Source organism: Garra rufa, chromosome 24 (genome assembly GCF_049309525.1).
Source record: "Garra rufa chromosome 24, GarRuf1.0, whole genome shotgun sequence".
Classification (NCBI taxonomy): domain Eukaryota; kingdom Metazoa; phylum Chordata; class Actinopteri; order Cypriniformes; family Cyprinidae; genus Garra; species Garra rufa.
In genome coordinates this window covers 20,360,221-20,385,702 of record NC_133384.1, presented here as the reverse complement: position 1 = coordinate 20,385,702, position 25,482 = coordinate 20,360,221, and the positions used below count along the sequence as shown (strand labels likewise).

Genomic DNA, 25,482 nt, shown 5'->3' with positions numbered 1-25,482 from the left:
TGGACTGTCTGCTTGCCTTGCTCGACATAAACACTACTGCTTGAGACTTCTTTAAAGACCTATTTCCCCTCCAGGATGTCCGCTTCTCGTACGGTCATATGTCTGCTAAGGAACGACCTGCGTCTGCATGATAACGAGGTACTGTAAATATGACAATCTTTCTAATCTATACGAGCGTAGAAGCGTACAGTCTTTGCAAACCACTCTCTAGCCATAATCCATACGTTTAAACATTGTAACATGATATCCTGCTCGAGATTTAGGAAGCCGCAATGATTCTTGTACGAATATACATTTTTTAGACATTAAACGGAACGTTTGATAATAATAAATGGAGTTTGTTACATATATTTGAGTTGTAAAACATAATGTCCATATGAAGCGAAATCTGGGCGCTCATTGGGTGGTTTGTCTGTAATCGTCACGGAGGGGCGTGGTCACATGCTTGCGCTTCTATGGAGGACTAAACTAAAATTTTAAAGTCTCTTCTGCTCACCAAACCTGCACTTATTTAATATTTAAAATAACTGTTTTCTATTTGAATATGTTTAAAAATGTAATTTATTCCTGAGATCAAAGCTACATTTTTAGCATCATTACTCCAGTCACATGATCCTTATTATCATGAATATTTATTATGACACATAGCATATATGTGACCCTGGACCACAGAACCAGTCATAAGGTTAAATTTGACAAAACTGAGATTTATACATCATATGAAAGCTCAATAAATAAGCTTTCTATTGATGTATGGTTTGTTAGGATAGGACAATATTTGGCCGAGATACATCTATTTGAAATCAGAACTCTGAGGATGCAAAAAAATCAAAAAGACTGAGAAAATCACCTTTAAAGTTTTCCAAATTAGGTTCTTAACAATGCATGTTACAAATCAAAAATTACATTTTGATATGTTTACAGTAGGAATTTTACAAAAAATCTTCATGGAACATGAACTTTACTTAATTTCTTAATGATTTTTGGCATAAAAGAAAAATCAAAAATTTTGACCCATGCAATGTATTTTTGGCTATTGCTACAAATATACCCCAGCGACTTAAGACTGGTTTTGTGGTCCAGGGTCACATATGTCACATATATGACACAAAGCAAACATTGTTTACTAGTTAATTTAGTAAACAAATTTTAATTCTATGAATGGGGCAAATGAACAGTGATTTTATGAACTGTAGTGCTTGATTTGAAGTTAAGCTTTGTTGAACCTATTAGAAAAACATGACAAACCGGTTTTACCTCATTCATCCAGGTGTTTCATTGGGCTCAGAGGAATGCCGATCACATCATCCCCCTCTACTGCTTCGACCCGCGCCATTACCAGGGCACCTATCACTTCAACTTCCCTAAGACCGGTCCCTTTCGTTTACGTTTCCTCCTGGACAGTGTCAAAGACCTGAGGGCCACACTGAAGAAACGGGGCAGGTGGGAATTTCATTAGCCTACACACTGAATGTACTTTCTGTACACATACTGATTAATATATCTTTGCCTTATATGCTTTGTGCAGCACACTGTTGGTGAGACAAGGGAAGCCGGAAGAAGTTGTTAGTGATTTGATTCAGCAACTGGGCTCAGTCACAGCTGTGGCTTTTCATGAGGAGGTGCGTTTCAAAGCCATCAACAGCCGTTATTGACCATTTAAGCTCTGTGGCCACATACAGTTGAAGTTAAAAGTTTACATACACCTTGCAGAATCTGCAAAATGTTAAGTATTTTACTAAAATAAAAGGGATCATACTAAATGCATGTTATTTTTTGTTTAGTACTGACCTGAATAAGATATTTCACATAAAAGATGTTCACATATAGTCCACAAGAGAAAATAATAGTTAAATTTATAAAAATGACCCTGTTCAAAAGTTTACATGCACTTGATTTTTAATACTGTGTTGTTACCTGAATGATCCACAGCTTTTTTTTTTTTTTTTTTTTTCTTTTTTTTTAGTGAAAGTTGTTTACAAGTCCCTTGTTTGTCCTGAACAGTTAAACTGCCTGCTGTTCTTCAGAAAAGTCCTTCAGGTCTCACAAATTCTTTGGTTTTTCAGCATTACTGTGTATTTGAGCCATTTTCCAGCAATGACTGTATGGTTTTGAGATCCATCTTTTCACACTGAGGACAACTGAGGGACTCATATTCAACTATTACAGAAGGTTCAAATGCTCGCCGATGCTTTAGAAGGAAATACATTGCATTAAGAGCCAGGCAATGAAAACGTTTTGATTTTGAAGATCAGGGTAAATTTAACTTATTTCATCTTCTAGGGAAGTATCTTCTACGGAGCCCCTTACGTCACCTGTAGAAGAAAAATAATTAATCCGTGGGGACGGTTTTGCAATTCGTTCCCTCAGTTTATAAACCGTTCTCACGAATTCTTAAACTGTTCCCTCAGTTTAACAATTCGTGCCCACGGATTAACAAACCGTGCCCACGAATTTCCAATCCGTGCGCTCAGATTTTGTAAACCGTACCCTCGGATTTTGAATCCGTACCCACAAATTCATAATCCGTGCGCACGCCTTCGCAATCCGTTCCCACAGTTTGTAAACTGCTCTCACGGATTTGTGGCCCCGCCCCCAAATTCAACCAGGACACCTGTTTATATGCTGGATGCATTGTTTTGCATTTATTAAACTTTATTTCTCAGTAGGCTATATGAGACTATGCAACACTGACAAAACAGAGTTTTTAGCTTTATTTTATATTAATCACCAATAGATTAGCTGCCAAAACATCATGTGTTTTAACCTATTGGTTATTAATAATAAACGATAAAAAGAAGCCTGTTTTGTAAGTGCGGTCATGGTACCAAAATAAAAGAATAAGTGAAGAGCGCTGTTCAAACGGCTTTGTTTTATATAATATTTTTCAAAATATAAAATTACCTGAATTTAAAAAAAAAACGAGTTTTGGAGAGGAGAAGGTAAAAAGCAATACAAAACAAATAATGTACAGGTGATGTTACCATTCCTTTGCTCTCAAACTAAATGCAATGTAATAATAGGCCTTATTAAATAATAACATTAATAGTGCAGCATGCATCTAACTCTGGGTGAAAAGCTTATCATAATCACAAATCCGTGAGAGCAGTTTACAAACTGTGGGAACGGATTGCGAAAGCGTGCGCACGGATTATGATTTTGTGGGTACGGATTCAAAATCCGAGGGTACGGTTTACAAAATCTGAGCGCACGGATTGGAAATTCGTGGGCACGGTTTGTTAATCCGTGGGCATGAGTTGTTAAACCGAGGGAACAGTTTAAGAATTCGTGAGTACGGTTTATAAACTGAGGGAACGAATTGCAAAACCGTCCCCACGGATTAATTATTTTTCTTCTACAGGTGACGTAAGGGGCTCCGTAATCTTCTGTAACTTCTGAAGGGCAGTACTAAAAAAAAAAAAAAAAAGATATTTAGGCAAAATAAGAAAAATGTATGCATCCTCATTCTGTTCAGAAGTTTTCACCCCCTGGCTCTTAATGCATAATTTTTTCCTTCTGAAACATCAGTGAGTGTTTGAACCTTCTGTAATAGTTGCATGAGTCCTTCAGTTGTCCTCAGTCTGAAAAGATGGATCTCAAAATCATACAGTCATTGCTGGAAAGGGTCCAAATACACAAAAATGCTGAAAAACCAAAGAACCTGTGGGACTTGAAGGACTTTTCTGAAGAACAGCGGGCAGATTAACTGTTCAGGACAAACAAGGGACTCATGAACAACTATCACTAAGCAAAAAACACAGCTGTGGATCATTCAGGCAACAACAAAGTATTAAGAATCAAGTGTATGTAAACTTCTGAACTTTTAAACTTTTGCTAAATTCAACTATTATTTTCTGTTGTAGACTAGTCTGACAATTTCTCTCTATTACCTGAAGGTGGCGTCAGAGGAAAAGTCAGTGGAGAAGAATCTAAAAGACATCTGCTGCCAAAACAAAGTCAAAGTTCAGACTTTCTGGGGTTCTACTCTTTACCACAGAGATGATCTGCCATTCAGTCACATTAGAGGGTAGGAAAAGTGTTACAGCGTTAGTTTAGATATTTTAAATAAGCTTATTACTTTATATTTTCAGTTTTAATAGTGTTATATGCATTTGTCATGTTTATTAGTTTTAGTTTGTTTTCCATCTAGTATTTACATTTTATTTTAGAATGATGTCAATTACCAAAATGTTTAATAGTGTTACTTAAGAATAACAATTCTAGTATTAACTTACGTTAAGGGATTTAATGGGATTTGGTCCGTTCGAACTGTTCATTCTTAGTTCATGTTAACTAAAGAAACTTAAAGTGTTACTGTTTTATTTATTTATTTTTGTTACAATGGTTTAAACTACACAGTTTTTTCATTAAAATAAAACATTCAACTTTCCTAGGAAACTTTACAGGAAAGCCCTGGAAACTACTTTGCAACTACTGCTATTGTAACTTCTTGTTTTTTTAGGATTTGATTAGTAATTGCAGTTTCAGTTTCAGTGTTTATGAGGTCAGCTATTTGTCTGTGTAACTTAATTTCCTGTTTACGCTTGTACATTTCTGTCTTTTGTAAGGTTACCTGACATTTACACCCAGTTTAGAAAAGTAGTTGAGGGACAGGGCAGAGTGCGACCTGTCCTTTCCACCCCGGTCCAGTTTAAATCTCTTCCTCTTGGACTGGAAGAGGGCAACATCCCGACATTTGAGGCCCTGGGACAGACAGGTACCTTGATTTTAGAGTAAACTGCACCAATATCTCAAGATCTAAAACGTGACACAGTCAGTAAGACAGTGAAAAGCTTCAGGCTGAATGAGTTACTCATATTTCCTTTTTCTTAATATAGCAATATTACATAAATTGTGCTGTGATTTCCTCTCATATAACTGTACAATCCTTAGAGGGATATTTGAAAGATAAACAGAGTTAATCAGAATAATCCTGATATATTTCCTGTCTGTGGTTTCAGAGCCAGTGGAGGACTGCAGATCGGCCTTCCCAAGCCGTGGTGGAGAGACCGAGGCTCTTGCTAGGCTAAAACATTACTTTTGGGATACAGTGAGGCCTCTTCCTACAGTTTTCCAAAAAAAATATTTAAAGGAATAGTTCACCCAAAAATGAAAGTGGCTGAAAATGTAATCACCCTCAGGCTATTCAAGATGCAGATGAGTTTGTTTCTTCATCTGAACAAATTTGGAGAAATTTAGCATTACATCACTTTCTCACCAATGTGTGAATGGGTGCCGTCAGAGTGAAAGTCCAATCAGCTGATAAAAACATGACAATAATACACAACACGAATCAAGTCAATCAGTTAACATCTTATGAAGCAAAAAGCTGCCTGTTTGCGATAAATAAAGTAATCATTAAGAAGCTTCTGGGTAAAATATGAGTCCTCGATCCATAATATTGCTTTCTCCAGAGATATACAGATCAAGCACTGTTTACAAGTGAAAAAAGGCCTCTGATCTAAACAAATACTGTGTATTTGTGGATTTTGATGTGAAAGGAAAACAGAGATGAACGTTTTCACTAGCGGAAGCAGTATTATGGATTATGGACAGAAAGCAAAAGACTTTGCAAATGGATTGCTGGATTATTGTGATGTTTCAACAGCTGTTTGAGCTCTAATTCTGACGGCACCCATTCCCTGCAGAGGATCTATTGGTGAGCAAGTGATGTAATGCTGAATTCCTCCAAATTTCTTCAGATGAAGTAACAGATTCATTTACATCTTAGATGACTTACGGTGAATTCATTTCCAGCTAATTTTATTTTGGTGAACAACTTGATGTTTTTGTTTTATCACAGAATGCCGTTGCAACTTATAAGGAGACCCGGAATGGCATGATCGGAGTTGACTACTCCACAAAGTTTTCTCCTTGGTGAGTCCTCAAATTGATGTATTCATAATGCATGAGCAAAGTACAGACTAATGCTGAGCAGTTGTGGTTTTTCATCCTCCTCCTTCAGGCTTGCGTTGGGCTGCATATCACCCAGGTACATCTATGAGCAGATTAAGAAGTATGAGGCAGAACGAACCGCCAACCAAAGCACATACTGGTGAATATCATATCGTGGTTAGAAATATGTTTTCAAATAAAATGAACTTGTGTCAGGTTTTTTATGCGATAATACAATTTTTATCTTCACCAGGGTGATATTTGAACTTCTCTGGAGAGATTACTTCAAGTTTGTGGGTTTAAAATATGGAAACAGAATATTTCATATGAATGGTAAGTCTGGATTATTATTATTATTATTATTATTTTTTTTTTTTTAATCTATGTTGGCTTTAGTTTCTTGTTGATCATTTGTACATTTTTAAATGATTAAACAATTTCTTCCTTCCTGAATTGAAGGTCTGCAAGACAAGCATGTGTCCTGGAAGACAGATATGACATTGTTTAATGCATGGAAAGGTATGTGACTATACATCTTCTCCTACAGTTTTAATTTTGTACTTACTTACATCAACCAATTAATACACATATTAACTGATTTTCTCTAATTATATTATTATTATTATTATATATATATATATATATTTTTTTTTACATTTTATGTTGCTGCCTTATGTTAAACTGTTTTAAATGACTTTTTTCCACATCAACCTACACTCCATGCACCATAATGCCAAAACAAAAACAATAGTCACAACTTCATAAATTTATATAAAAAAAAAAAAAAAAAACTGAAATAAGTGCATTGCATAAGTATTCATACCCTTAAGTCAGTACTTAGCTGAAGCACCTTTACAGCCTCAAGTATTTTTGGGTATGATGAAACAAGATTTGCACATCAACATTTGGCAATTATCTGCCATTCTTTGCATCACCTCTTCACCTCTCAAGCTCTGAAAGGTTGGATGGGAATAGACATATACATGGTACTCTGAGGGGATGAGTAGTGCCTGTTTTCCTTCATGGATGATGCTTGGAATTGAGGTTCATCAGACCAGAGAATCTTGTTTCTCACAATCTGATAGTTCTTTAGATGCTTTTTTGAAAATTCCAAGTGGGTTTTCATGTGTCTTTACTGAGAAGAGGATTGAGTGTTGCCAAACCACCATAAAGCCCAGATCCATGGAGTGTTTCAGGGATGTTTTGCTCCATATATGACCATTAGGTTCTTGTTCACCACCATTCTCTATCAATTGCTCAATTTGGCCAGAAGGCCAGCTCTAGGAAAAGTCCTGGTTGTTTCAGACTTCTTCCATTAAGGGTAACAGTGACTACATGCGTCTGTAAACCTTCAATGCAGCAGATTTTCTTCTCAACTCTTCCTCAGATGTGTGGCTTGATGCAGTCCTGTCTCTGAGCCCAATAAACAGATTTGTTTTTACCTCGGGGCTTGGTTTTTGCTCTGACATACATTTTCAGCTGTTAGACCTTTTATTAAGATGTGTGCGCCTTTCCAAATCACTTCCATTCAATTGAATTTGCCACAGGTTAACTTCACATGAAGTGTAGTAACATCTACAAGCAATATGAATGCTCCTGAGGTAAATTTGAACTGTTTCAGATAAGGGTATGAATACTTATGCAATGGAATCATTTAAGTTTTTATTTTTAGTAAATTTGCAAATATGTTAAAAACCTGTTTTGCTTTGCCATTATGGCATATGGAGCGTAGATTGACGTGGGAAAAAAGTTATTTAAAGCAGTTTACCGTAAGGCAGCACAATAAAAAGAATGTGGAAAAAAATGATGGGGTATGAATACTTTCGCAAGGCATGTTAAAAGTCAATATTTTTCTCTCATTCAGAGGGGAGAACTGGAGTGCCGTTTGTAGATGCGAACATGAGAGAGCTTGCGCTGACAGGATTCATGTCCAACAGAGGACGTCAAAACGTGGCCAGTTTTCTGACTAAAGACTTGGGCTTAGACTGGAGACTGGGCGCTGAGTGGTTTGAATACCTGCTGGTAGGAAACATTTGCTATATTTGATGGAATGGTGCGGTCTGCTTTTGCTGTTGTTTAATGCTCTATTATCTTTTACTGGCATCAGGTGGACCATGACGTCTGCAGCAACTATGGGAACTGGCTCTATAGTGCTGGAATAGGAAATGACCCACGAGAAAACAGGAAGTTTAATATGATCAAACAAGGACTTGATTATGACAATAACGTAAGTAGTAGTTTTTTTCAGGTCTCTTATTGTAATGACACGTTAAACCAAAAACACCTGCATTCTGATTCATACATTTTGCTAGCACGTACAAAAAAGTAAGAGAAAGCAGTTGTCTAGTTGTCACACTTTTTACCTGAGTGAATATTTTTCAGACTAGATGTATTTTTAAAAGTTTATTATTGTTTTTAAAAGAAATATTAGTTATTTGTATTTTTAAAAAAAGGATAATCTTGAACTTTTGTGACAACCTCTTCTACCAGTTCTTGAATTACAGGTTTAAAAATGCTTAATTACACTGTGATATTAGCAAATAACTTATGTAAATCATATACTTAAAGGCGCATCCTGGTATTTTCCACTTTTATATATTACGTAGGTTCTGCTATCAGTTTAACATGCCTCAAAAGGACTGCATACTATAGGGGTTAGTTGTCACAGTGGAACATATCAATAAATAACCGTAATTTAAATGGTAAAGTAAAATAATTGAAAAAATAAATAAAACACCAAAATTGGTTCGGGAAGCATTAAAAAAATCCAACCGTTGTTTTAGAATGGTGTAAATAATATAAATAAATAAATAAAAACACTCACCAACTCTGGAATTAAAAGGGCATAATTTCACATTATCTAGCAAATCAGCAAATTAAATGAATGTTTAAACCATTAAAATGACTATTAATATTAAATTAACAGCTGCTTTTAGTGTCTAAACTCATGTAAATCATATTCATAAAGGCACATCCTGGTATTTTCCACTTGCAGGGAAAAAACTCTTTTTCGATATCAAACTGAACAGGTTCATCGTTTTAACATTCCCTAGTAGCATTGCATACTATAGGGGTAAGTTGTCACAGTGGAACATGTCAGTAAATAACCATAATTACAATAGTACAGTTATTAAAAAACTCATAAAACACCAAAAATTGGTAAGGGAAGCATAAAAAAAATCTAACCATTGCTTTAGAATGGTTTAAAAATTAAATAAATAAAACAAGTCATTCACCAACTCTTGAATCAAAAGTGCTTAATTACATGGTATCTAATATCACCTAATTAAATGGATGTTTAAACAATTAAACTTATGTAAATCATATTCATAAAGGCACATCCTGATATTTTCCACTTTTAAATACTCTTTTTCTATATTTAGGTGAGCAGGTTCTGCTATCTGTTTAACATGGGGTAAGTTGTCACAGTGGAACATGTCATTAAATAACCATAATTAAAATAGTAAAATATTTTTTTAAAAATCATAAAACACCAAAATTGATAAGGAAAGCATAAAACCCAACAATTTTTTTAGAATGGGTAAAAAAAATAAATCATGCACCAACTCTTGAATTAAAAGTGCTTAATTAGACTCTAATATCAGCAAATTAAATGGTTGTTTAAACAATTAAAATGAACATAAATGACAAATTAACAGCTGCTTTTTGTGCCTAAACATATTTATAAAGGCACATCCTGGTATTTTCCACTTTAAAATTCTCATTATTGTTATTTAAGTGAGCAGGTTATATTATTATTTTAACATGCCTCAATAGGACTGCATACTATAGGTCTAAGTTGTCACAATGGACCATGTCATTAAATAACCATAATTTAAATAGCAAATTAATTAAAAAAAATAATAAAACACCAAAATGTGTAAAGGAAACATAAAAAAATGAAACCATTGTTTTAGAATGGTTTAAAATAAAAATAAATAAATCACCAACTCTTAAATCAAAAGTGCTTAATTACACTCTAATATCAGCAAATTAAATGGATGTTTAAATCATTAACATTACTATTACTATTAAATTAACAGCTACTTCTAGAGCCTAAACTTATGTAAATCATATTCAAAAGGCACGTCCTGGTATTTTCCACTGCTGTTCATTGTCACTTAAGTGAGCAGGCTTTACTACTGTATGAGTGTAAGTGTAAATATAGGAAGAGGAAGTTACACATGCTTCTGAGAGATGATAAGGCAAATTTTGACACTAAAATTGACACTAATAATGTATCTGTGAAGGGAGACTATGTGCGACAGTGGGTTCCAGAGCTTCAGGGTATTAAAGGTGGGGACGTTCACACACCATGGACCCTCAGCAACTCGGCACTCTCACACGCCCAGGTTTTGCTCAACGAAACATACCCTTCTCCTATCATCATAGCGCCCGAGTGGAGTCGCCACGTCAACAACAAATCAGTAAGATTCTTTGCAACTTGACTTAACAAATATAAGCTTGTTTTCAAACTAATTACACAATCTTATTGGTTTCTTTTCAGTCTGCTCCTTCAGGAAAAGGAAAGAAGGGATCATCTCACACACCAAGACAACATAAAGACAGAGGCATTGACTTCTACTTTTCCAAGAATAAAGGTTTCTGAGGAGGAGGTTTAATGGAAAAGTGCTTTTTCTTCTGCTGGGGATCACAAATAGATGCGAGGCATCTGTTTAGGTCACAAGTTACACAGTGGAATGAGGAAGAGGAAATGAAAAATAGCATGGGTTTGTGTTGCTCTTTCTGAATCTGTTTTCACATGCAGATACAGAAACTGCTGCTCACATTCTGAGGACTTTATTACAAACCTTAACTCAGATTTTCTTGTATTTGTGTTGAACACATTTTTTTATTTAAATAAATCCCTGCAAATGTTCTGGTTTGGTTAAGGATGATACAAGTTTTAGAGTTGTTTTTTAGGCTGTTACACCTAAAAATAAAAGGATTGGGATTTTTTTTGGTGACTTTACCCATTCTCAGATGAAACGGTGATATATACTGAATGAAATTATAGGAGAACTAAAAAAATTTGAATAATGTGCACATACTATTTTTTTTTTTTTTCATTTATTCAGAAATAGGAAGTGCCAACTGTTTCAGTTTCGTTTTAAAAACTGAGGGAAAACGTTGTAAAAGACAGCTGTGTGTTCAGAATGATAGTGAAAAGTTATAAAAAAATATTTTCCCTTCCAAACATATTTTACATTATCATTAATAAATTAACAGCTGTTTTTAGTTCCTAAACATATTTGAATCAGATTCATAAAGGCACATCTTGGTATTTAAGGTTTTATAATAATTTTAACATGCCTCAATAGCACTGCATACTATAGGGGTATAAAATAAATTAATAAACCACGCACCAACCATGCAATGAAAAGTGCCTAATTACACACTAATACTAGATTGATGTTTAAACAATTAAAATGATCATTAATAATAACTTAACAGCTGCTTTCAGTGCCGAAACTTATGTGAGTAATATTTATAAAGGCACATCCTGGTATTTTCTACTTAAAAAAACCTCTTTATTGATATTTAAGTGTAATTTTAACATGCCTCAATAGCACTGCATACTATAGGGGTAAATTGTCACAGTGGAACATGACATTAAATAACCATAATTTAAATGATAAAAATAATTTTAATAATATTTTATTATTTTTTGGGATCATTTTAAAAATCATAAAACACCAAAATTGATAAAGGAAGCATAAAATCAAACCATTGCTTTAGAATGGTTTAAAATAATAATACAAAAATAAATCATGCACCAACTCTTGAATTAAAAGTGCTTATTAGACTCTTAAGTCTCAAATTAAATGGATGTTTAAACAATAAAATAATTAAAACAAATTTAAAAAAATAATTAAAACAACAAAATTGGTAAGAAAAGCTAGAAAAAAATCAATCCAATATTTTAGAATGTTTTAAAATAAATTAATAAACCATGCACCAACCATGCAATGAAAAGTGCTTTATTACACACTATCAGATTGATGTTTAAAAAATTAAAATGATCATTAATAATAATTTAACAGCTGCTTTCAGTGCTGAAACTTATGTGAGTAATATTTATAAAGGCACATCCTGGTATTTTCTACTTAAAAAAACCTCTTTATTGATATTTAAGTGTAATTTTAACATGCCTCAATAGCACTGCATACTATAGGGGTAAATTGTCACAGTGGAACATGACATTAAATAACCATAATTTAAATGATAAAAATAATTTTAATAATATTTTATTATTTTTTGGGATCATTTTAAAAATCATAAAACACCAAAATTGATAAAGGAAGCATAAAATCAAACCATTGCTTTAGAATGGTTTAAAATAATAATACAAAAATAAATCATGCACCAACTCTTGAATTAAAAGTGCTTATTAGACTCTTAAGTCTCAAATTAAATGGATGTTTAAACAATAAAATAATTAAAACAAATTTAAAAAAATAATTAAAACAACAAAATTGGTAAGAAAAGCTAGAAAAAAATCAATCCAGTATTTTAGAATGTTTTAAAATAAATTAATAAACCATGCACCAACCATGCAATGAAAAGTGCTTTATTACACACTATCAGATTGATGTTTAAAAAATCAAAATGATCATTAATAATAATTTAACAGCTGCTTTCAGTGCTGAAACTTACGTGAATAATATTTATAAAGACACTTAAAAAAAACTCTTTATTGATATTTAAGTGTCATTTTAACATGTTTCAATAGCGCTGCAAACTATAGGGGCAAGTTGTCACTATGGACCATGACATTAAATAACCATAATTTAAATGGTGAAATCTTTTAAAAAATTCATAAAACACCAAAAACCTTTTTTCTTCTAAACATACTTTTGAGACATGAATATCAATGACTTTTCTTAGAGTTACTCCATTCATAATTTAAAAAATCTGTTAAAATAAAATCACTTGTCAAAAACATTGCTTCCTGTGTGTTGGTCAAACCATTGATTTTGTGTGGACAATAATATTAATATTTTACAGCTTCACAATAAGCCAAACTGAACGCAGACAATGCTGCAAACATAATTAGCCAATTATTAACATAAAATTGGCAGGGGTCTGCACTCCGCGAAAACGTTGCGGAAATTGCCCATATTTGGTGTTAAGCCCTGCACCATTGTAAGCAGATCTCAGATCAATGTTTGACAAATCTTTCTATTACGCACAAAATCCTGGCGCAGATCAGGAAACAGCCGCTCCTGCCTGTTTACGTAAACTTCCCCTGCTCATGACTCCATTGGCTGTACGTTTGTTTCGTCATTTCTCTGCCTCACGTTTTTGCGAGCATTTCCTCAATCCTCACTTAAATATATGTGGTTGTTTCGTGTACTGGACTGCGTAGCGTGTTACAGTTCGTGACATTTTGTTTCCTCCAGTTTATCGGTAGCCTCAGAAAATGACACTTCAAAGTTTTTAATTTTTTTGTTTCTCGAGTTAAACGTGGAGATTGACAACTTGAGCTGTGATTTTGCCATAAAAATGGCATTGAAGTTAAGTATGGACTATGAGGCGATTCCAGTAACAGCTTTAAACTGCAGTTTCCGAAAGAAACTCGGTCTGTATTTGAATCCAACAAACACAGTGGCAGCAGACTGGAGGACAGTCGCCGAAATGATGGACTTTACCTACCTGGAGATCAAAAATTTCGAGAAAAGAGACTATCCTTTTGAAAAGGTCCTGACGGAGTGGGAAACTCGTCCGGATGCAACAGTTGCAAATTTACTGGCGATTTTAGAAAGAGCTGAACGGAAAGATGTTATATCAGACCTCAAAGAAATTATAGGTATGTCACATTTATATATATATATATATATATATATATATATATATATATATATATATATATATATATATATATATAATTACACTTACTAAAAAAAAGTCTATTTATTGAAATACTTTATCAGTAAATTACGCCAAAAATGAATGACTAATTCTGAGTACTGGAGGATGTGACCATTTCACACATATGAAAACATCAATCTCCAACTAAGTGATATTGTTGTGTGTTGTTGGTGTTTGCTCACAGATGATGACTGCAGAAAGTATTTGGAAAGACAGCAGAGGAAGCCTGTTCAGGTTCCAGTGGTGGACAGCTGTGGGCCCCGCACACAGGAGCGGGAAGGTATCACGCTATTGGATGATCCACAAGGTGAGTTTTACCCTGTTCTGTACACGAATACAATTATTTGTCTAGCAGATACCAAACTAATCATTGTCTTCACTGGACTAACAGGAATAACACCGGAGACCTTTGATGCTTTCATCTGCTATTGTCAGAGTGACTTCCAGTTTGTGCATGAGATGATCAAACAGTTGGAAGAGACGGAATGCAACCTGAAACTGTGTGTCTTTGACCGAGATGTCCTTCCTGGCACGTGTGTGTGGACCATCACCAGTGAGCTCATAGAAAAAAGGCAAGTTGGTTTGGGGTTATTTATCATTTGATGCTCACTTAAAGTTTGTCTTTAAAAAATATAACTGTAATAATAATTTATTAACACCTGTAGTTAATATAGTAATATTTGGCAAATATAAAAATAAATATTCTGTCATAATATTGCTTTTAATATTTAATAGAGGGTTTGCACTTACGTCACGATTTGGTCAGTTACCCGGATGTGTGGCTATATTGGCGATACTCGGATGTAAACAACAGCACAGATTGCATGGTTAATGTAATACTGAATACGTTGTTCTGCTAGTTTATGCTGTCTAAACCATGGGGAAAATGCGTGGAAGCTGCAAAATCATATAGAGAAGGACTTAATAAGCAGGAAAGGGTGCAATACTTTGACGAACTAAAGTTGATGGTAAAGAAATGCACAAGCAGTATTGATTAACATATTAGCCTAATATTTCCGGAAATGATAAGAACAAACACAAATGTTGTCAAGTAATTTAGTTTGGCCAACCACAAACGCCTTTTGTTCCTCAGTTTTTTGCACTCTTCTTCTTGATTTGTTAAAGCTTTTGGCAGTCTGTAATACTCCAAAAAATTTTACAGGCCAAAATGTGACAATAGTTGACCATTTTCAGCAGCAATAATCAGCAAAATATGTGAGTTTCGTTCGGTTCTGTGGCATTGTTTACGTTCAATGGCGCCAATATGGCCGATTGATGGCGTGTCTTGAAAACACTCTGTGTTTGTGCATCCCTAGTTATTATTATTACATGTGTTTATACATTTTTTGTGGAATTGTCTAATATTGTTAAATGTTTGTAATCAGTTGTAATAATGTTTTTTTGCACTTTAGGTGCAAGAGGATGGTGGTGGTCATTTCTGACGACTATTTGGACAGTGATGCATGTGACTTTCAGACTAAGTTTGCACTCAGCCTTTGCCCAGGTACAACCTTTTTCTTAACATTTCATTGAGTTGCATTGGCATTTTTATTACTAGCTTATTAGGGCCCTAATCACTGTTTAAAAAGGCCCTATTGTTCTTCAAAGATTTTTTTGTCAAGGCACTAAACAGAGTTGACGGTCATAAATTTGTGTCACACATACATGCTCAAAAAATGGAATTTACTGTGTATAATGCGGAATGTCACAGAATTAGCCACATTTGGGATAAATAAATCGAAAGTATGTCTGTACACTAAAATAATAAATATATATATATATATATATAATTTTTTTTTTTTTTTTTTTTTAATAAATTTAGTTAATTACTAGGGATGCTTTTTGATTATTAAAATTTAACGAAACCATTCAAATTAAAACCATCCTTTTTTTTCTTTAAAGTGGAATCTAGAAAGTTAAAGGAAAACACAAAATCTGATCAAATTAAATTGTATACCTTTTATGATTTCTGTAAATGCTTTTTAACATTTTTAATTTAACCGTTAAAACAAAGTCTAGAAAAATTCAAATGGAAAAAATTGAATTTTGAAAAAAATAAAAATAAAAAATAAAATGGAATTTGAGAAAAAATCAAACAGATTGTATAGGGCCCTACTAAAGGTGCAGTCACATTACCCAAATACAATCAAATGAACTCTCACAGCAGTCACTTAAAAACTAAATTCACATGACCAACTTGAAAATGAACAAAATCTACATGGGTAACTTTTTCGCCCTTATGTAAAACTCCCAGTCACACAGGTTCATTTTGAAATGACTGGATTTCACCTGCAAAATTTTGGCCGCACCTTCATAGCTGCATTTTGCGATAATGCAAACAATAGGGGTTATGCCCAACAGGCTTCCGTTTTCTGCTAAACAGGTCTCGTTGCTTCCGGTTCACGCGTTTTGCATATCCCTCTTTAAATATGAACATGATTTACTCAAGATTCATTCAAAGTAGACACTAAAAATGATCATAACCAATGTCCATCACATATGTGGATTGATATATAAAAGTTTTAAATTTTTATTCTTTTCACTAACATTTATATATAAATATCGAATGAAACGTCCACAATAAACAGCTGGCTTGTTTAACTGATTACCTTAACAGTCCGTCGATATCGCCATTATTTATTACGGCTATTAACACGTTCTCCGACAAGCGGAAGCAATGAGACCTGTTTTCCGGGGTTGGTCATGTGACGTTCGGCATAAAGCCTATTAAGCAGTTAAGATTTGCTATGTAGGATGTATCACTTTAAGTGAGTATATGTGTTGAAAGTTGAAAATGCTTATATATCAACCTTTCTATAGAGGTGGGTGATAATATAGTTTACATTTGGTGATGATATAGGCTAAACAATTAAGCAATTGAAAATCACTATACAGTATATATCAGCATTGAGCAATTACATCAATTTTGCCACGCCAAGGAAATAAATGTACAGCAAAAGAAAGAACAACAGGATGTCTCTTGAGTGATTTAGAGCAAACTTGAGCTGTAGATTTGGTCATGAAGAGCTTATCACATGAACTTTACTATTGTGGGTAACTGTCATAGGGCCACCTGGCAGCAGGAAGTGTGTCAACTGCAACATGTTTCTCATATTTTACCTGCTTAAAAGGATAGTTCACCCAAAAATGCAAATTCTGTTATTAATTAGCCGACTCACCCTCATGTCGTTCCAAACCCATAAGACTTTTGTTCATTTTCGGAACACAAATGAAGATATTTTTTGATGAAATCCGAGAACTTTCTGACCCTGCATAAACAGCAACACAACTGACATGTTCAAGACCCAGAAACGTAGTAAGGACATCATTAAAATAGTCCATGTGACATCAGTGCTATAAAGTTATGAGAATACTTTTTGTGCGCAAAGACAACAAAAACTACTTTATTTAACAATTTCTTCTCTCCCATGTCATCCACGATGCATGTAGTTGCTGTGATAAGTCTCTTCTAAGCTGTGCTAAAGTATGCAATTCATGTAATCGCAAACAAAGGATGTTGCAGCTATAAAAGCAGCATAGAATCTCTTATTTCCTCTTTGGTTCCTAATATCTAACAGTTTGATCTTTGTCTCTACTGCAGGAGCTCGTTCTAAACGTCTAATCCCTGTGGTCTACAAAGCCATGAAGAAGCCTTTTCCCAGCATTCTCCGTTTTCTGACCATTTGTGATTACACCAGACCCTGCACACAGGCCTGGTTCTGGACCCGGCTGGCCAAGGCGCTCTCAATGCCCTCATGTCCTCTATAGACACTGTTAAAGGTTTACTATGAAGTCATCACTAGGTACATCGATTCTCTGGAGTATAAAGGGAAAATACCTTAAGTGATTCATGCTTGCTTGGGAGAGTTTCTCAGACTCAGTAGCGAGTCCAGCTTGTGAACATTTCAAGAAAGGTACTTTTGTGGTATTTACGACAGACACATCTGCCTTCATCAAAAGGTTGCTCAGCTTTCCAAAGCAAATCCGTATAGATGGTTTCACACATAGTTTCTTGTCTAGTTTGAATATGCATCAGCGATTTCAGTTTATATACGATTTGCTACTGCTAAACTTTAATTAAAGCTTTTTAAAGTGATGTATGTAGTACTATGGGGTAGGGCACAAAAGAAACACTTTTGCTCCGATGGAAACTGTCTTTCATTTTGTGATATATTTTCATGTGAATGAAATATATTTGTGTATGTTATGTTGGCTCTATTTCCTCAACCTATTTTGTTAAGTTAGCAGGTTAATACAGATTTACAGATCTGGATTTTTATCTTGGTCACACGGCCGTGGTTGGTTAACCACGTTTTTACGTCTTCAACACCTCAGTCTTCCTTTGACGGGATGTGCTTTAATCTGTTAGATCAGATATTGTTTTAAATGAAAGCAACAGAACTTTTACATTGTGTTCACAGCTATTTGACAGCATTGTACAGACAAATGCAGTTACTCAAAAGCAAATTCTAATTTCATAGGTCATTTCTGTGTATATAGAACAAGTTGCCACATTTACCACACTTCCTGTTCGGGGAAACTGTTTCTACTGAAGCAGTGAGAAATTCTTCAGAAAAATATCTTCTGAAGCTGATAAGAAAAACAAACGAGTAGCCTCTGCTGCAAACCTTGCAGATTTTAAGATAGAACGGTGAAACTGTTTGCACTAAAACTTAGTATTAAATGAATATGGTGAGACACCAGTTTGCGATCTCAAGCAGCAAAACTAGTTTTTTTTGTACAAAAAATAGATGGGCGCGGATGAGACCGGAAACTAGACCCATAAAATGTACAAATGGCCATGCCCACTCTTACAGGAAAAATAAGGTGCATAATATGGAAGTTATTAAGGCATTCTTGAGAATATTGTTGTCATTGATCCTCATTTAATAGGATTTTCCTGTGTCTTCAGTTTTACTTTTTATTCTAATCTTTTGTAAAATCACTTTAACTCGCATGACAGTTCCTTATTACAGGAAGAGACAAGTTTTAATGAATTCTGTTTTTATTGGCTAGTCTTATTTACCATTCCATCCAGCATTCGATAATGAATTTAGAAAAATTTGTATTATGAAAATCTTAAAGGATAAATAACAGAATTATGTATGTTCTTCGATTAGAAATGTCTACATTTAGCACTGTATATACCATAATCAAGCTGTAATTAATAGAAGAGATTACATTTTTAAACCTGGTTTACGTCTAGAAGTTTTATTAGGGTCATTCTGTGTCAACTCAACCAGAGGTCCCCGGCTCAAATTTTAGATTTTGCTAATATTTTTTTCTGAAGAAAGATAAACATGTATAGTGATGAAAGCCAAAGTATGAAATGTCTTGGATGTATATTAACTGAGTAATCCACTATTTTGTAGAGGGAGGTCAAAATGCCAATTTCCACCTGAGAATTAAGAGCAAATGTACAGGGGGGTAAAAATGACTTAAGAATGATGGCAACATCATAATACTATTTTTTACAGAGAGATTGGTAGTTTTATTAGTAAAATCTGTTGCCCTTAACAGTCTTTGTTACATTATGTGTCAATGATGACCATTCAAAAATAGGGGAAACAGCATTTTTTTTTTTCAAAGTTTGCATGTCTGTATCTCAAGACGTATTAAAGATATTTTAATGTCCTTTTAGATTTTGTCTTAACAAACTTTCCTTTTGGTATCTTCATTTTTAAGGCCCTTGAGGTTCGGTTCCAGAGATATTGGAATGTCAATATGGTTCCAGGGGTAAATTGTTCAATTGTACACAGTTTCAGTGCTCAAAAACCAATTTCAATTTCCAAAAGTATGAAACTTATTTTCTTTTAAAGAGGAATGCTAAAGAACAAATAACATTGAATCTAGAGATGTACCTCGTTTCCTTCTGTCAAAACAACTGCTTTGAACATACCTGAGTACCATAAATATCCTTTTTCCAAAGTTTGCATGCCTATAACATAGGAAGTATTAGAGATATCGCTATATGATTTTAGATTCTAGTTCTTAATGAACTTTTCTTTTGGAATCTTGATTGCAAGGCCCTACATCATTCAGTCCCAGAGATTTGGGCATGTCAATAAGGCTCCATGTTCAGATTGTTGAATTTTACCCATTTTCAGTGGTTGAAAACCAACATTTTGAACACTATTAAGCTGTCATTGTTCTTAGGTCATTTTTAACCCCTTATAATTTGGCTCTGAATCGCATGTGAAAATTGCCATTTTGACCCCGCTCTACAAAATAGTGGATTACTCTGTGAATATTCATCCATGACATTTAATATTTTGGCTTTCATCACTATACGCTATACTATACAAAAAATATGAGCAAAATCCAAAAATTTGAGCCTGGGAAGTCTCTGAATTTTGTTAGAATTTAGACTGAATTACCTTATATCATTATACGTTTTGAAGATGAAAAATGGTCCATGTACTGTTTATTCCACGAGATGGCAGTAAAATAAACCGTTAAAAATGGGCAGCGGCCATAATGCATTTTATTACAATACAAAATTAAAAGTTTAATGGAACTAGGGCTGATTTGTTAACAGTTATTGCAAAAATTCTACATTAGTAAATGTACCAAAGTAAGCTGGTTGTTGTGTTCCTTACATTACTACACTGACGTTTAGGTTAAAACCGTTTAGTTTGAAATATTACTTGCAAATGTGCTTTCCCCCTGTATTTCACAGTTTGTGTAGTTTGTATACAGAAAAAAAATAATAAATGATATACTTAGCTGTTCAAATACTTGTCATCAAATTTTCTACTTAATATATCATAGTTATAACGTTACATTAATATCATAGTTATACGTTAATATTGTAAAATCATATTACAAATAGCACACATTTTTAGGGTAATATTAACCAGTAACCGATATTTTGGCGGAATCTACGGTTACAATGCTAATAGATAAGCGGGTAATTATTCCACACTCAAAATGGCCGACTATCGCGTCCGTCAGTGTGTAGGAATGTGGTGGGCGGGGCTTTTGGCGCTAGTGGCAAAGTTTGGGAATGATAGAAAGGCTGTTGAAGATAATCGCGGAGAGGAGCTGGAATGCTACTGCTTTGCGGATTACAGTAACATTAACACGTTGTTTTCTGTAAGCACCCGTCTCTAGTGCTCGGATTCGGCAGGATATAAACAAAGGTACGCAATCCTGAGACATGTCGGAGGACCTGAGCTCCCAACCCTGGTCCATCAACAAGGATGACTATGAGCTGCAGGAGGTGATCGGTGAGTCAGTGTACCTTTATGATAGCCGGTGAATACATGCCACTGTCTGCCTGTAGAAATAAGTTGTATTTTACAGCAAACGCTGCCTGAAAATAACTTGGGATTGTTGTTGTTCGGGGTTACTGTTAGGTTGCTGGCGGTTCTGTAAGTATGAAGCGGTAAATAATGTATTTGAACCGGGATTTGGAGTTTTAAACAAATTAGCAGTTGTTAAAAGCACATGGCAGTGGATTTCAACGCTGGTAAAAGTCTTAAAAGCTAATGGGTTAAATAGGTGTCTGCAAAAGACTCAAACCTCCACCTCAGTTGTCAAGCCTGTCACGTATGCCAATTTCAACTTCAACTCTCTCTCTCTCTCTCTCTCTCTCTCTCTCTCTCTCTCTCAATGAGCATATATTTAACCGTTTCACCACCTTACTGAAATTCAGAAGCTGTCGAGGAAGTTTGACGTAAATAGCTGGTTAACATATACTTTGCATTTCAGTATTTGCCGTACAGTTCCACATAGAGTTTGCATTTCAAACTGCCACAAAACAGCTAAATTATCCTGTACTCGACAACGCCTCATTCTGCTGATAAGCCTGAACACGTGCTGTAAGTAACACTCCTTCAGTAATGACTGCATTTTTTTTCTGTAATATATATGTGTGTGTGTGTACACACACACACACTTATTTAATATTACATATTAAAATTATAAAATACACACACACACACACACACACACACACACACACACACACACACCTATTGGTTGACAACATTGTGCAATCTATAATGCAGGTACCGCCCACTTTTGCTGCTGGTTAAAAAACAGCTTACTGACTAATGTTCAGCATTAGTTTAACACATGACTGTTAAAACATTTCGAAGAGTGAGCATAGTCTGCTTAATTTAGAACCGAGTCAAATGTCAGACCGGTGAGAAACCCCCTTTTCATTGTGGGCCTCAAAAACCCACAGAGTACAACATATAGGGTCATAAACCAGTCATAAACCTCCCTTTACGAACCTCTGTAACATTCCATTCATAAGGGTTTGACTGTACTTTATTAACACACATACATGGGCCATTCTACAGAATTGGTGCAAAGTCAGAGTTGGAAACATCTTGAAAAAAATGTCGTTTTCCACAAATATTTGTCACCGTAAAACACGGCAATATATAATTTAATAAGAAGGGTTACATTGACCTTTTAAGATTTTGCTTACATCTGCCTTGTTTTGCTATTTCATTAAAAAGTTTACAGAGGTAAATCAATAACAGTTGCAATTTTAACAGTATTTCAAGTAAGATTTATAAGATTTGTTGTATTTTGGAATCAGTTTTTCTATGTAAAAGGCAAAAAGTTGATCAAACTGATTTCAAAGCTAAGGATTCATTAGTTTGTATATACATTGAACCAGACACTTTCATAGCATCTTAGTTGATAATTCAGTATACTTTATTTTTTTGACAAAACATCCCATGTTTCGGTTGTGACTGCACATTTCTGGTAGTGACAGTAATGCTTTGGTAGCAACCACATTACATTATAGGATTTTAACTGTACTGAAATTTAGCTTGTTTCCTCAAAATAAAGGGTTATGTGTTCTACTTTGTCACTTCCGAAACAGTGATGACATGTTTTGCTCATGACTGCTACAGTAGTGACAATTTTATTGGATAACACCCAAAAAAAACTAAAGATGTCACTACCGAAACTTCACCAAATAGTTTCGGTAGTGACAATTTTAGATACTTTTGAACCTAGCTCAAATATGCTACACACACAATTTTTTATACTTTTGAAAAATACTATGTTATGAAATATTGTTAAAATTTTTAAATACATTTCTATTATTATTTATTTAAAAAATATATATTTTTCTGTGTTGGCAGAGTTGAATTTTCATCATCATTACTCCAGTGTTTAGTGTCACATGATCTTTCAGAAACCATATCCTGATTTGGCACGCAGTTATTGTTATTGAATATTATTGGTATGCAAATTTTAATAAAACATTTATTTTAATAATACTTCAAAATATTACTATTTCTAATGTGTTTTTGGTCAAGTAAATGCTGCCTCGTGAGTCGTGAAGCAGAAGAGACTTCTTTCTAAAAATAAAAAAATGTATTCCAATTTTATGAAGACTTTTCTGCTCATCAAGGCTGCGTTTATTTGATTAAAAATACAGAAAAAAACAATTAATATTGTGAAATATTATTGCATTTTAAAATAGTGGTTTTCTGTTTTAATATACTTTAGAATAGAATTTATTCCTGTGATGCAAAGCTGATTTTTCAGCATCATTACTGCAGGCTTCATTGTCAAATGATCCTTTAGAAATCATTTAAATATGCTGATTTATTATCAGTGTTGGAAACAGTTGTGCTGCTTAATTATTAATTTTTTTTTTACCTGTGATCACAGTAAAATAAATTTTTTTCCAGGATTCTTTAATCAATGAAATATTATAAAGAACAGGGTTTATTTAAAATAGAAACCTTTTGTAACAATATACACTGCCGTTCATAGTTTTTTCTTTCTTTGTTTGAAAGAAAGTAATACTTTATTCATCAAGCATGTGTTGTATTGATGTAAAGTTATCATAAAGAGTTTTGTGGTTAGAAAAAAAATCCATTTTGAATAAATGCTGTTCTTTTGAACATTTTATTCATCAAAGAATCCTGAAAAAAGTATCACAGGTTCCAAAAAATTTGAGGCAGCACAACTGTTGCCAACATTGATAATAAATCAGTATATTAAAATGATTTCTGAAGGATTGTGTGACACTGAAGACTGGAGTAATGATTCTGAAAATTCAGCTTTTCATTTGAAAATTCAATAATATCACGGTATTGCCTTTTTACTGTTTTTTGATCAAATAATAGAAACGTTGATGAGCGTGAGAAACTAATTTAAAAACATAAAAAAATCTTACTGATTTCAGACTTTTGAATTACAATGTAGACTGGTGATTAAAGGTTTGGTCTGGAGACTAGAAGGTTAAAGGAAGAATGCACTGAACACGATATTTAACACTAGGTTTCTCCAGAGGGACTTTTCCTGTAATAATAAATGCACCATATGAGGTTTAACAGAGTCCACCACCCCCTTCTTTTGTGGCCATAAAGACAGAGTTATATGCTGTAATTCGTTTTGATGATCCATGACTCTGTCCAGAGAGTGAGTTTTACAGCCAGCCAGTATAACGGCACTACAGAGGTTCTCCAAATCTGCTTTCTAGGCATGATCTACTCCCAAGTGTAACTCTCTTCATTCTCTAAACGCTTTATTGTCTGTATTGTTTTGGTTACTGGTTGATTTAATCTTGTTACATCGCCGAGTTTTAGCATGAGATTACCTCTGTGTTCAGTCACACGAGTGCTGGAAGAGTCATCTGATACCTGACATATTTCTTTCCAGGGCTTTAGACCCCAAAGGGAGCTTTTCCACACAGCTTTTTTTACATGTTCCATGTTTGGACAAGGTTTTACTAGTTTTCAAAGCTGTAAAGCTCTTGCCAGAGTAACTCGTAATACAGTTCAAACATTTACCACTTTTAGTATAAAATTAGGGTTATTAAATAATGTTAACTTAATATGCTCCAAAAAGTCATATTTTAAAATACAAAATGCAAAAAAGGGTTATAATAATCTACTGCTAATCGCTTTATTTGAACAAATTAGTAAAATTAAGGTTGTTGGCAACTGCTTGCCTTTTCACAACAAACAGATGTTTTAAAATTTGTCTTGTTAACCAGTGTAATTTAAAAGTAAAACATTAAAAATGTAAAAATTTAATTTGAACAGGAAGATTAAAAAAAAAAAGAAGAAGTCTCTTCTGCTCACCATTCCTGCATTTATTTAATCCAAAGAGAGCAAAACATTACATTTTTTTTTTACCATTTTAAATAACTTTTCTATTTGAATATATTTTAATATTAAATTTATTCCTGTGATGTCAAAGCTGAATTTTTAGCATCATTACTCCAGTACTCTGTCAGAAATCATTCTAATATTCTGATTTGCTGTTAAAAAACATTTATTATTATTATTATTATTATGTTGAAAACAGCTTGGTAGAATTTTGTCAGGTTTCTTTGATGAATAGAAAGTTCAGAAGAGCAACATTTATCTGAAATAGAAATATTTTGTAACATTATAAATGTCTTTATCGTCACTTTTGATTAATTTACAGCATCCTTGCTATTCTTAATAAATAAATAAATAAATACAAATGTTATTGACTCCAAGCTTTTGAATGGTATTGTAGTGTATAATATTACAGTAGCTTTTTATTTGAGATAAATGCTGATCTATGGATCTTTCTATTGATTAAAGAATTCAGCAAAAATTTACTAGACTGTTTTAAATATTGATAATAATAATAATAATAAATGTTTCTTGAACAGCAAATTAGCATATTAGAATGATTTCTGAAGGATCATGTGGCACTAAAGACTGGAGTAACGAAGCTGAAAATGCAGCTTTGATCGCA

General features: G+C 33.9%; 3 protein-coding genes across 3 annotated transcripts in view; all 3 read left to right on the top strand.

Annotated features, from left to right (window-relative positions):
- On the top strand, positions 1 to 10,616 carry LOC141300755 (cryptochrome DASH-like). Its single transcript, XM_073831053.1, has 14 exons — positions 1 to 138; positions 1,271 to 1,443; positions 1,529 to 1,622; positions 3,897 to 4,027; positions 4,569 to 4,717; positions 4,962 to 5,050; positions 5,804 to 5,877; positions 5,966 to 6,055; positions 6,149 to 6,228; positions 6,355 to 6,414; positions 7,760 to 7,917; positions 8,003 to 8,122; positions 10,146 to 10,322; positions 10,403 to 10,616. Exons 1-14 carry the CDS (start codon positions 76 to 78, stop codon positions 10,502 to 10,504), a joined length of 1,560 nt encoding a protein of 519 aa, XP_073687154.1. The 5' UTR covers positions 1 to 75; the 3' UTR covers positions 10,505 to 10,616.
- Positions 10,617 to 13,335: 2,719 nt separating this feature from the next.
- On the top strand, positions 13,336 to 17,547 carry myd88 (MYD88 innate immune signal transduction adaptor). Its single transcript, XM_073830448.1, has 5 exons — positions 13,336 to 13,705; positions 13,952 to 14,074; positions 14,159 to 14,339; positions 15,180 to 15,271; positions 17,369 to 17,547. The coding sequence occupies exons 1-5, from the start codon at positions 13,402 to 13,404 to the stop codon at positions 17,533 to 17,535; spliced, it is 867 nt and encodes a 288-aa protein (XP_073686549.1). The 5' UTR covers positions 13,336 to 13,401; the 3' UTR covers positions 17,536 to 17,547.
- Positions 17,548 to 20,793: 3,246 nt separating this feature from the next.
- Positions 20,794 to 25,482, top strand: part of oxsr1b (oxidative stress responsive kinase 1b) — a 73,428-nt gene continuing 68,739 nt past the window's right edge. Inside the window, exon 1 of the mRNA XM_073830406.1 lies at positions 20,794 to 20,996. Coding sequence (XP_073686507.1) covers positions 20,927 to 20,996 — 70 coding nt within the window. The 5' untranslated portion in view covers positions 20,794 to 20,926. The remainder of the gene's footprint in view (positions 20,997 to 25,482) is intronic.

What these genes read in the sequence shown, in the direction of transcription:
- myd88 (XM_073830448.1), top strand. Translation starts at nt 13,402, where the DNA reads ATGGCATTGAAGTTAAGTATGGACTATGAGGCGATTCCAGTAACAGCT. An exon ending in AGACCTCAAAGAAATTATAG is followed by an intron (nt 13,706 to 13,951) that starts GTATGTCACATT and finishes GTTTGCTCACAG; the next exon opens with ATGATGACTGCAGAAAGTAT. An exon ending in GCTATTGGATGATCCACAAG is followed by an intron (nt 14,075 to 14,158) that starts GTGAGTTTTACC and finishes CTGGACTAACAG; the next exon opens with GAATAACACCGGAGACCTTT.
- LOC141300755 (XM_073831053.1), top strand. Translation starts at nt 76, where the DNA reads ATGTCCGCTTCTCGTACGGTCATATGTCTGCTAAGGAACGACCTGCGT. An exon ending in AACATTACTTTTGGGATACA is followed by an intron (nt 5,051 to 5,803) that starts GTGAGGCCTCTT and finishes GTTTTATCACAG; the next exon opens with AATGCCGTTGCAACTTATAA. An exon ending in AGTGGTTTGAATACCTGCTG is followed by an intron (nt 7,918 to 8,002) that starts GTAGGAAACATT and finishes TACTGGCATCAG; the next exon opens with GTGGACCATGACGTCTGCAG.